This window comes from Thunnus thynnus, chromosome 14 (genome assembly GCF_963924715.1).
Source record: "Thunnus thynnus chromosome 14, fThuThy2.1, whole genome shotgun sequence".
NCBI classification, from domain to species: Eukaryota; Metazoa; Chordata; class Actinopteri; order Scombriformes; family Scombridae; genus Thunnus; species Thunnus thynnus.
In genome coordinates, this window is record NC_089530.1 from 258,428 (window position 1) to 271,220 (window position 12,793).

General features: G+C 38.7%; 1 protein-coding gene across 1 annotated transcript in view; it reads left to right on the forward strand.

The window, feature by feature from the left end:
- The window catches only part of pcca (propionyl-CoA carboxylase subunit alpha), a 42,236-nt gene extending 33,400 nt beyond the window's left edge, over window positions 1–8,836 (forward strand). Inside the window, exons 19-23 of the mRNA XM_067609221.1 lie at window positions 1,283–1,381; window positions 2,924–2,977; window positions 4,990–5,130; window positions 7,066–7,143; window positions 7,457–8,836. Of these exons, the coding sequence (XP_067465322.1) occupies window positions 1,283–1,381; window positions 2,924–2,977; window positions 4,990–5,130; window positions 7,066–7,143; window positions 7,457–7,525 (441 nt within the window). The 3' untranslated portion in view covers window positions 7,526–8,836. The remainder of the gene's footprint in view (window positions 1–1,282; window positions 1,382–2,923; window positions 2,978–4,989; window positions 5,131–7,065; window positions 7,144–7,456) is intronic.
- The last annotated feature ends 3,957 nt before the right edge of the window (window positions 8,837–12,793 follow it).

The following is a 12,793-nucleotide window of genomic DNA, read 5'->3' on the forward strand; positions in this document are numbered from 1 at the left end:
TTTAAAAATAGATGAGAAAAAGGGAGAGTGATAGCGAGCAAACTAAGCGCACAAGTGAATGACAGGGAGACGTCACTGGAAAGTTTTCTCTGGGAGAGATTAAGCTTGTGAACCATCAAATACTCGACAGGTGATTTACTGTAGAGACAGATGCTCTTTTGGTGCAATTTGGATGTGACACATTTAATATTAATTAACTTTGAATAAACAAGTGAACAGCGAGCCGTTCAGCTCCATGTCTGAGTGTAGTGGGGGCTGTTTGATATAACTGATATAATTACCATTATAATTACTGTTAAACACAGCAGGGTGGGGCTCCTGGTCTCTGACTTGCTGAGTGGGACAAAGACATATGCTCTGCTCAGTTAAACTGCCCGAGAAAGAAGAACAAGCACACACAGGAGGCGGAGGAAGCAAAACTAGCCAATAGGAGTGTAAACATGTTTGATTGGCAGCAGTACCAACCAATGGAAGGCCATAAACTGCTTCTATGGTTCAACCTCAGTTTAGTCTCACTGGTGAAGTTTCTGTCTAGATTAAAACTGTTTAATTTTTTAAATTTGTTAAATATCAAAATAATTGAGCTCCCCAGGTGACAAGTACAAAACAAACTTAATGAGAGTTTACATAAAATTAGCTGCATCATCACAACTTTGAAAATGAATTAGTAAAAAATCCAAACTTTTTATGTGTGAAGTTTTGGTAAAGGTTGAAAGTAATTTGAAGGCTGTGAAAACTTTTTTTTAACATTTTGGACTTATTTCAAAATGAGGGGAGACTGTGTGATGAAAGAATGTTGTTTCTATAAGCTTAAGACCAAAACATAAAAGTGTCTGTTATAGCGCCATCATGGGGTCAGATGATAAGGTTTTTGTCATTTGAGTAGTTGATGAGACTTCTGGAGTGTCTGCCAAGTTTGATTTGTCATAGGTGTTTCAGTTTCTGAGCTCCACTTTTAGGGTAGAAGTGAAATAGGAATAATAACAATCTGGACAATTCCAGTATCCATGAGTGACAATAGAATGCCTCTGAAGCATTAGAATGATTAGAAAAGAATCATTGATGTTAATTCATTTATACAGACAGCTGATTAAAACATTATCATGTTATCAACTCTTTCAAAACCTGACCTCACATCCAGAAAATATAACCGAGATCAATCATCAGGGAATGACATGCAACTATAGTCCCTGTATAGACTTACAGGGTGCCAGGATTGTCTCCTGATAATGAGTCTGAGCCATTGCAGCCATCAGGACACTTAATCTGTTTGTCTCTGTAGGTGGAGGTGGATGGAGGAAAGGTGGAGGTTAGTGGACAGTGGAACCTGGCCTCCCCACTGCTGCCACTCACAATCAATGGCACTCACAGGATGCTGCAGGTAACACACACACACACATACATACACACACATGCACACATTCTGTGGGGGGTGGAAAGGGTCATAGAGGATTCTGAAGCTGAAGAAAATATGCATGAGGGTGGGTTTGAACCACCAATGTTATGTTCCGTAGACTTGTGCATTACCACTACGCTACTACAGTATGGCCAAATGCTAACGCCAAGCAAAATTTCTGTCCTATAATAAACAGAAGTAAAAAAAAAAAACAGAATAAAAAAGATGTTAAAATTTAAAATAAAGCTACATAAATGACAAAAACAGATAAAACAACAATAATGAATCATGCTAGCCTATTAATGTGGTCCACATTAAAATAAACAACTGGTTTTCTCTTACCTCTGTGATAACAGTATTCACTTGCTTCTGGCAGTTGAAGCCTGGATTAGCATGTGCACATGCTTACCTGTGTGTTAGGAGTCACACATGCACACGCACGTGCGTTTGCATGGCTGAGTTGTACTAATCACATACAGACGCATATGCACACATGTGGGACTTTTAGCAAATAATCACATGAGTGTATGTTTGTGCATCTTGTCCACTGTGACCCTTTCCACCCCCCATACATACACACACACACACACACACACAGAGAATCGGGTTTCCATCACTCAGAGGACATTACATCGACTTACATTGTTTTCCTGGAGACTTGCCCTAACTTACTTGCTTTTACCACCATTTGATTTAGCTCTCTCCAGCTCTGTTACACAGATTATATAGAGTATATAGAGATTCCGTCTTTCGTAAAAAGACAAAACGACGAACATCAGGTCAAGCTGCTGAGACTCCTACATCCTTCCGAATAAACTTGATTTTTTTACATAACACTGAAACTAGCCACCTGTAGCAGCCGTTATGGCTAGATGTATAAGGATCTATATTTGGGGCAGCTTGCAAGTCGGTTTGTTTGGGTGTGAGGCTGTCAGTGTCTGTTCCTGCTAGAGAAGTAGTAACTTAGTAGATAAATAAAATGGTTCAAGTCTCCAAGTTGCAAGGATAAAATGACAAGATACACACCGTGTAGTTTTCATGGACTACTGCTAGACGATAGAGACATACTGTAATTCCTCACAGAGTTACATGTTGTAATTTTCTTACCATGTGGAGCTGCCCATTTGGTCTACCCGGCCTCACTCTTTTCATCCAGCTGTTTTGTTAACCTTTCCGTAACCTTAAACCAAGTCTTTATCCTAAAATTTAATGATTTACTCTATGGGTACTTGCTTTTTGTCCCCAAAAGTGAGGCGGGTCAGTGTGACTGTGTAAACAGATTCCCCACAACATGAATAGTAGACACACACACACACACAGGTTAAGGTTATCAAATGGACACATCATATGCATCTTTTTACCTTACGTTAAGCACACAGTAAGAGCTGAAATTAATTGCACATTTACAAGAATGTATTTTTATTATTATTATTATTTACACTGGTTGGTAGTCAGTTGTAGAGACTACAGCAGGTCAGTTGTAGAGACTACAGCAAAATGCAGATGACATTTTGTTTTTTGTTTCAGTGTCTGTCCAGAGATGCTTCAGGAGAGATTGTTCTGCAGTACCTGGGCACATCGGTAAGGCTGCATGTTTGCACAGGATTATATACATAAAGGTCTCTAATTTGGTTGCAATAGAATGATAATGACCTTCAGATACAGTACACGTCATCACACAGTCTCTAGTAAGCAAACCGTAAAAAGTATTCCAGTATTTCTGTTACATATGCTCACAAAATTCTGTCCTGATAGAGAAATGCTAGCGTTGTCATTTATTTGTACTGTATCACCTACATGTGAAAGGCCATCGAATTCCGCATTACTATTGGGTGTTTGTGTGAATATACCACCCAAATTTAGTTACAATTTAGTCATTCATTTGAGAGATATGGCAGTGTTTTATCAATGGCCACAGGGCAGTATTACCATGTTTGAATATTCTCAGCACATCCCCAAGGGGAGTCTATGTACCAGGAATCTTTTATCTTCTTTTATGGTTCATAAGTTACAAGACAAAAAGCATAGTAATTTGAAATTGGCCACATTGTGTAATTGGTTCCACTCAAGTTGTGTTTGCACCCAGGGAGGAAGTGTGTACAAAATACCTTTCATTGCCCATCATGGTTCAAAAAATTATTGGCTAAAACACAATTAAATATGTGCAAAGGGAAACAAAAAATGCGTTCACAAAAAAAATTCTAAATGGTGGAAAAATTGTATAGGTACAAATAGGCGTGACCAAATAAATTTGTCTTCTTCCAAGGAACCCTCAGTACAAATATTTTTTTCTCCTATGCCTCACAGTTCATGAGTTATTAGCCAAAATGTAAAAGACTTAATAACTGACCACATGGTGGTCCTTTTGATAACACGTAAAAAATTACAGGAAGCTCCAGTAGCTTGGCATAATAAGAGTATCAACTCCGGGAACAGTTTTATGAGGAGCACTACCCTCAGCAGGCATCAAACTCAGAACCTTGTGACCTAACAAGGGACACTGACCAGGAGAACAGTGCTAACCACTGAGCCGCTCAGGAATCCCAGCAAAACATTGTTACATTGTTTACATTTTCTTGAGGAGGAATTGATTTCCCTCAAGAAATTCCTCAATCGATTCTAGCATCAATATTTGTACATTATTAGTGGCAGCAGGAGTAGCTGAGCATGAGGATATATATATGTTTAAACTGTGTTTGAGGGAAGGGAGAATCTGTAAGTTTAAAGTCCCCCTCCACTCATAATGTTTTTCTTCATGTTCCTACAGTTGAATTTTTGAGCTTCACTGTGCAGAATGATATATATGCAGAGTTTAACACTAGAAGGCTGTTTTCACATTCATCTGCTGAAAGTGGAAAGTTTTTCTGTGCTCATTGAAAATCTGATTTGAGGGGCAGGCCAACGAGCATGATCGGTGACATCACAACTAGTTTGAAGCCAATCCTGGTCCAGTACCTTTACACAAGTGTGATGTGGAATGAACTTTTGAGTGAAGTACGAGACAGCTTGTGTTCAGCAGTTAAACTTGTGAAATTAAGTAAATTTGCATGTTCATAGATTCTGGATTTTTTAATGAGGGAGTAGATGCCATCTTAAGGATTTTCAAGCAGTAATTATACTTTAAAACCATATCAGACACACATTATTCCAAGTATATTTATATGTCTTAATACAAGTCTGGAGGAGATGTTTAATGTATATGTGCTTGGAGAGATCAAACTTGGACTGAAAGATGTTTAGAAATTTTCTCCTGCTCTTTCTAATCACATGACACATTGATGAGGTCTGAAAACTGTGAAAGCACTCACTTTGGACTTAAAATTGCTCTAGAAGTACAAGATATCATAACACAGAATACAGCTTTGAAAATTCACAGTTTAGTTTTTACTGTTTTTTTTGTTCTTTGTCTTTGAGTATCTTGAAAAGTGCTCTAAAATAAAAATGTATTATTATGATTCTAATTATTATTACATTTGCAATCATTCCTCACATAGTGACTATGCTCTTTATTGATCATAATGCGTTTACTTGTTATCATATCAGTACAGTACCCACTTCCTGTGTTTCTCATACTGTGTTGTATTGCTCTGTAGTTTAAGGTTCGCGTCATGTCCAAGTTGGCTGCAAAGTTGAACTCCTACATGCCAGAGAAAGTTCCAGAAGACACCAGCAGCATCCTGCGTTCACCGATGCCAGGCACAGTGGTTGCTGTGTCGGTCAGGCCTGGAGATACGGTAACACATTCCAATATGTAGAGGTTTACGACATACCTATATACAAGAACCACAACAATTCTTATTTTACTGCCTGAATTATGTAAGTAAGAGGTGAATGACTATTTATTTACATGTTGACAAATTTGGGCCATCAAAAGTATACTAAAATGATAAAAATGTAACTATATACTTTAGAACCATTTCTACTATTCCCATGAAGAAGAGGAAAGAAGCATGAAACATTAGTGAGAGAATCATACACAGTCTGCTTGTATTAGGGTTATAAATTCGACCCATTTTTTTCCAAATCTGGTAGAATTTGTCTTTTTGCATCCTCAAAGATTAAGTCAACCTTTCCATTTTAAATATTTTCAGGATTATTCCATACCAATATTCCAATGTAGATTGATTGATTGATTTTTTTTACTTAATGCCAAAAGGGCCTGCAGCAGCTTTATAGCCCTCCTCAGTTTCAAAAACAAAACATGGCCCAAATAAAGAGTCTCCAAGTTCAGGGATATTTGAGTCTTGAATATTGTGCTTAATGTAAAGAGAGCATTGCTTGAGATGAACCTATCTGGTATTGAACTGAAGGCTGATTTCAGGATTTTCTAAAACTCAGATTCTGCTCTTGATAAATCTGTAAATCTGCACTTCTGATTGAAATAAAGTTGCACTTGGAGGTATCTGAAAAAGTCATTCTGCTCTAGGTCATGTTTGTCCTGCAGAGACTGAAAACTTTGTAGTGCACTTTTGTGTGTAAATGAGAGATAAATTGTACGTTCTTTCCTTATCCAGGATTCGAATCTTGTATCTTGTCTGTGGGGAAGGCTGTATCTAGGCACACAATCTGAAAAGTTTTAACATCAGGGGCATTGTTTCAGGAAATGCCAAGATATGGCAATGTCACGTGATGTCATAGAAATACTCAGTGACCATTGGATTTGAAAAATACTTTTACTTTTACTGGCCATTTTGAAAAATAAAGGCCAGTCTCATTAAGAAGCCAGGTCTAAATTAATTGTTTTTGTGGTTACCACGAATGCAGTTTTGTTTTTCTTTATATCATCATTTGCAATCATGTCAGTAATGAGCAAAACTCAGAAACGCAGCAGTGAGACATATATTAACCCTCTCTCTCTAAATCCAATTCAGTTCAAAGGGCTTTATTGGGATGAAAATTTAAATTTTACCAAAGCATCAAAATACAATTTGTCCAAATATTTGGATAATACATAGTAACAGTCATATGAACATTCTCTCTATCGCTCCCCAGCTGATTTAGCTTGATTGCCAACTTAGTGGCTCCACTTACATAGCTCTCTCATAGCGCTCCCCCTGCCTTTCTCTCAACACGACAATACAAATCCATCTATCAGACATCTGCACCAACGTAGGCTACACACAGCAATCATCTATGATTTAACAATGCTCCTCTTCATCACAACAATGCTTGCTGGATTTACTCACCATTAGTAGCAACACTTGTAAAACTGAGTGAAACTTCATCATAGCTCCACTCCTCCCAACTGCTCTCTCTCTCTCTCTCTCTCTCTCTCTCTCAGTGAGGTGTGAGGTTGGTGATTCTGTTTTAGGCCTTGATATGTTACCGACCTGGACTGCTGTTGCTGTTGTTTGGCTAGAGGTAGCTGCAACTGTAGACTCGCTTAACTAGGCAGCTGCAAAACAAATGCTTAAAACAAATGTGACCAACAGCTAAAGGGTGTCGGCAGCAGCAGGGTGGCAGACAACCGTATCAATGGTGGTTCTTGTGTTACTCTTATCTTTGTCAGCATCTGACATGTTTGGCATAAGAGCTTTTAATAATATAAGAGCTCCCTTTTTTCTGTTATGTTTTCCTGTACTGAGAGACAAGCTGCAAACATATGATGAACTCTACTATTCCTGCCACTAACTGATGTTCTCATTCACTGTGTGTGTCTGTGTGTGTAGGTTGCAGAGGGTCAGGAGATCTGTGTGATTGAAGCCATGAAGATGCAGAACAGTATGACTGCTGTCAAGCAAGCAAAGGTAACAGTAAGAAATGCTGACAGTGGAGTTACCCATATTATCATTAGTCACTAATGGTACCTAGTTGATAAATTGCTAAATTAGCACTTCAGATCAGTGCATCTTTACGTATAAAATATAAAGAAGGAACACCCAGTCCACAGAGCACCGGCTGGTGCACTTCTTGTGAGCAAATCTAATCTACTTCAATGAGTAGATTAGACACAGTTTTTAAACAATTATATTTATTTAACCTAAAAACAATAGAGCACAGTTTTTCAGTTTTTGGCCTTTATTAAGTGTTTGTGTGTGTGTTTCCCCTTCTGCCCTTCAGGTAAAGAGTGTCCATTGTAAGCCAGGTGAGACGGTGGGAGAGGGAGACCTGCTAGTAGAGCTGGAATAAAACACAACCTTTGATGTGACATCAGCACCAGGATGTGCCTTACTCTTCTCTGTGTCCACAGAGGAAGATCCTTAGAGGCAAAAAGAAAGTAACCAATGTTGATATATCTTGCTAGTGGTCAGTGTCCACAGTGGCCCCCAGCAGAGTTTTTTTCCCTGATAGTGACTCAGAGCTAAGTTGTATAAGCAGTGTTACATTGTTTCCTCCCTGTCAGACTCCTTCATTTTCCTTGATTGAAAAAATGTCCTATGAATCTTTCCGTTCTGCTTCTGTTTTGTGTGTTTTCCAGACCTGACTATTTGTTTTTGTCAAAGGGTTAGTTCAACCACATTTAAAAAAAGAAAATCTCATTTACCCGTGGTAGTGTGTGACCTTGCAGATTGTTTTGGTTTATGGGCCAAGGTTCTAAAGCCAGACTATGTAACTTTTGCTTAATAGTGGCAATTGTGGTAGATAGCTTATGATAGAATTGTGGTAGATAGATTATGGCAGCTACAGCAGTAGCTGTAGCACAGCAGTAGCTGCCATAATTTATCCTAAGTTGGCAAACATTAACTAACATCGGCCGCCATAACCTACTGGTCATATCAGACCAGATAAGGTTGTAACAGCAAAACCCCTGAGTGTATTGAATTGTGCAATGGTGCATATTATTTCTTGTGAATTAAAGGGATGGTTACATTGTCACCCAGGTTCTCTGAGTGGAGAGACTATCTCTCCAGCTAAGAGCCACTCTGAAACACATTCCAATCGGGGTTAACTGGAGAGGCCACACATGCGTGGTGCTTATATAACCACAGGTTGCTAATCAGTGAATGGCCACAACAGGTGATGTGTCTTAAAGAGTAATCCATGTCAGCTGCCCCCATAGGGGTCAGTCCCTGTACATATGGAATATTTAGGGTGGAGTGATAGTCTCAACAAAATAGAGAACCTCTCATTTGTAATAAGAAAAAAAAAAACTTTATTTCTTCCTTCAAAAGTTAAATAGTGTTGCTTTAAAATATCAGACATCAGAAATATCTGCTGCCACTCCCATACAATGGAAGTGTATAGACCTTTGGTTTATAAGCTGCTGCTGAGTTTTTCAAATGTCATTTCATTTTTCATTCATTTTAACACAAAAAGCAAAATCCCTTTCACTTGTCTGTCAGATGTCTGTCTCCACTCCAGCACAATATATCTCAAAATCTGATCAGAAAAAACCAAAACGATTTGCAGACCTTGATACCACTCAAGGGAAGTAGCTGTAATTGTTGTCATTTGATTGAACTGACAATTTAAAAGTAAATAAAGTGTTTCTTTTCCACACACAGTGTGTTGTGCTTAACTCCTGTCTAATTACATCAGAAACAATAGTCAAAATAAGAAAAGAGATGTCACAGTATGACTGATGGAGAGTATGTGGTACTGATGTGAGTGTTTGTTTTAATTAGTCTTCAGAATGTGGAGTGACAGGACTTCAGCACACAAGTAAGCACCAGTTGTAAAAACCTTAATAAATGAGTTAAGAAACAATGATAATGAGGAGGTCTGGTGGCTTGCTATGGGGGGTTTTCCTGCCACGGTTTAGAACCTACTTAGAAGAAGGGATCGCTGCAAAGCAATCCAAAAATGATTTACCAAACAAGCTAAAGCCACAGGAACATCTATATGTAAACTCCCTGCTCCTAGAGCAGCGTCTGTCACACTAATGTTCATTCAGAGTGGACAATCTCTGCCCAAAGAGCAGCATTATATTGTATAGTAGACTGATACTTGGGTCACATGATAAATGCATGTTGTACAACCTCCAGAATAAAACCTATTAATCAAACTTATTTTGACTTAAACATGCTCAATAAAACCAATGTAACACCACCTACAGTAGGTTGTAAGGATGTAGCCCAAATAATTGAGTATATGGGGGAATTGTTGGGTCTCTGTAAATTAAAGAGTACGGTCTAGATCTGCTCTATGTGAAAAGTGCCCTGAGATGACTTTTGTTGTGATTTGGTGCTATATTAATAAAAATTGATTTATTGATTGATATATTGAGACTGCTGATTCTCCCTCTATCTTGAGATCCAACCCAGACTTACTTAACTTAGACTTTGATCCAGATAAGATCGTTTCTTTCCTATTTCTTATTCTATTTAACACAACAACTACCTACTGTGTCTTCTTTTTTTTTTTTTTTTTTATCTCTATTGGATATAAGGAGAGCTGAGTTGTCTGTACATAAAAAAAGAACTTGAGCAGGCAGCTTTCAAGTCATTAATGTAAAACAAAAAAGGGAGGGGGGTCCAGACACTCCCATGTGGCATGTCCCAGGTGATGGGTAGAACCTCAGAGAGGTATCCACTAACCTCAACCTGCTGGTCCCTCCCTTACAGATAGGATGCTCCTCACTCAATTTGAGTGAGTTGCTCCACAAGACAAACTGTGCACAGAAAGAGGGGAAAGGACACTGATAGAAATAAATCTAATTTGTATGAGAGGCAGTGGAGTTAAATGCAGTGAAAGAAAAAGCTTCTTAGGAACAATAAAAGCACAGAAAGTTAAGGTGGTGAGTCAGGATCAGACTCCCTTAAGCTTCAAGGCGTGCCACTCATGTTACCAACATCACTGTGTGCCACTCTTGTGGCTCTGGCACATGAAACAAACCAAGGAATTATGCACACTAAACAGCACCTGAGAGTATGCCTGGTTGCCAAAGACATCCGTCTTTTGGTTCAATCAATTTTTCAGTCCTGTCACCCTTGACAGTTGAATGACAAGTCAGCATCCCCTCACCCTGCACCTCTATAGCCTGTGGACTTTCCTAACTGCCCATGGTAAAAGCACTTGACATTGTCAAGTACTTTTCCATGCAATTGACATGGTAAAAGCACTGTAGCTATTACAAATGTAGCCATTTGAAATAGCTACATGTGACAGCCCAAACAGAATATTAATGCTTTAACCCTGGTTGACAAATGGCAGGAATTTGAATCAACCAATGCCATTACATTTCACACTTGAGTTCAAATTGGAATCATTCAGTCTGTGCCATGGAAACATGCTGTCACAACCTTTCTGATTTCTCACAAAACCAGGTACAGATCTGAAACAAGCCTACCTGGCTATAGGACTATGTGACTTCCATAAGTTTGATTGCTAAAAGAACAAATAAGCTACGTTGGTGGCACTACAGTATATGCAACATAATTACTGTAACAATAAAACATTTTTAAAAAGCACTTGCTAGAAGTTTATGTAACATATGTCTCATTCATGTCACATTAAATATGTAATTTGAGCTTTAAATGGTTACTATGTCTAAGCAAAATCTTGTAATATAGAATATGATTTGCCTTTATTTGATAATTGTAAGGTGCACATGTTTGTGTTATTTTCATATTTTTATGCTGTTATTTTATATTTCATATTTAATACTAGGCTACACAGTATCCAAGGTAACAATGCTGCTATAAAGCCCATCACTGGGGAACAAGTCAGACTGGGCTTGTATCCCACAGGTGAGTGTAAGACTGTTAAATGGAAACCTGTAAATGTATAGATGATCTGAGAGAGACTTTATTATTAACTATAACTATATTGACATTCAGAGTGTTTATCTATGTGTGCTGATCTATCTATATCAATAGAGTCTTTGTGTCATTTCTAATATAGTAGAAATGACTGCTCTCTCTTGCTCGGGGTGTCAAATGTTTAGTTATTCCTCTGCCTCCTTTAGTGATAGTGGTAAGTGTAATAAGTGTAGTTTATTTGCAGCACTGGAGGCAAGGCTTAGTGAATTGGAAGCGCGGCTCCGCACCATGGAAAAACAATCAGCAGCTAATGTAGTTAGCCAGCCCCCAGTATCCAGTGCGGGCCCACGGTTCACCACCAACCAGTTCATGTTTCTAACAGGTTCTCCCCACTCAGTGACACACCCGCTGAGAAACAAACTCTGATTATTGGCAGCTCCATAGTCAGAAACGTGAAGTTAGCGACACCAGCAGCTATAGTTAAATGTATTCCTGGGGCCAGAGCGGGCGACATTGAGTCAAATTTAAAACTGCTGGCTAAGAATAAACATAAATATGGTACGATTGTCATCCATGACGGCGGCAACGACTCCCGATTACGCCAATCGGAGATCACCAAAATTAATGTTGAGTCGGTGTGTACATTTGCAAAAACAATGTCGGACTCCGTAATTTTCTCTGGACCGCTGCCTAATCTGACCAGTGATGACATGTATAGCCGTATGTTACAATTCAACCGCTGGTTGTCGAGGTGGTGTCCAGCAAACGATGTGGGCTTCATAGATAATTGGCAGACTTTCTGGGGAAGACCTGGTCTGATTAGGAGAGACGGCATACATGCCACTTTGGATGGAGCTGCTCTCATATCCAGAAATATGGCCAAATTTATTAGTAAACCAACCCAGAGTTGAGACCAGGAGGCAGAGCTGCAGTCCTACACGCTTCTCTGCGCTTCCATTAGAGCAGTTACCCACCCAAAACTACATAGAGACTGTGTCTGTCCCCCCGACCACTTAAATCAAATCCAAAGTAAACAAAAGAAGTCATTCATGAAAATCTGGTAAAAATTAAAACCACTACTGCAATAGTACAACAAAATAAGATAATTAAATGTGGACTCTTGAACATTAGATCTCTATCATCTAAAGCTGTTTTAGTAAACGATTTAATTTCAGATCATCATATTGATTTATTTTGTCTCACTGAAACCTGGCTGTGTCATGAAGAATATGTCAGCCTAAATGAATCCACTCCCCCCAGTCATATTAATACTCATATTCCTCGAGACACTGGCCGAGGAGGAGGAGTTGCAGCCATTTTCAACTCAAGCCTAATCATTAACCCTAGACCTAAATTTAATTATAACTCATTCGAAAGCCTTGTTCTTAGTCTCTCTCAGCCAACCTGGAAAACTTTACAGCCAGTTCTATTTGTTATAGTGTATCGTCCTCCTGGCCCGTACTCTGAATTCCTATCTGAATTCTCAGAGTTTTTGTCGTACTTAGTCCTTAGTACAGATAAAGTAATTAAAGTAGGTGATTTTAATATTCATGTGGACGTTGATAGTGACAGTCTCAGCACTGCATTTATCTCATTATTAGACTCAATTGGCTTCTCTCAGTGTGTAAATAATCCCACTCACCGTCTTAACCACACCCTAGACCTTGTTCTGACTTATGGGATTGAAATTGAACATTTAATAATTTTTCCACAAAATCCTATTTTATCAGATCATTTTTTAATAACTTTTGAATTC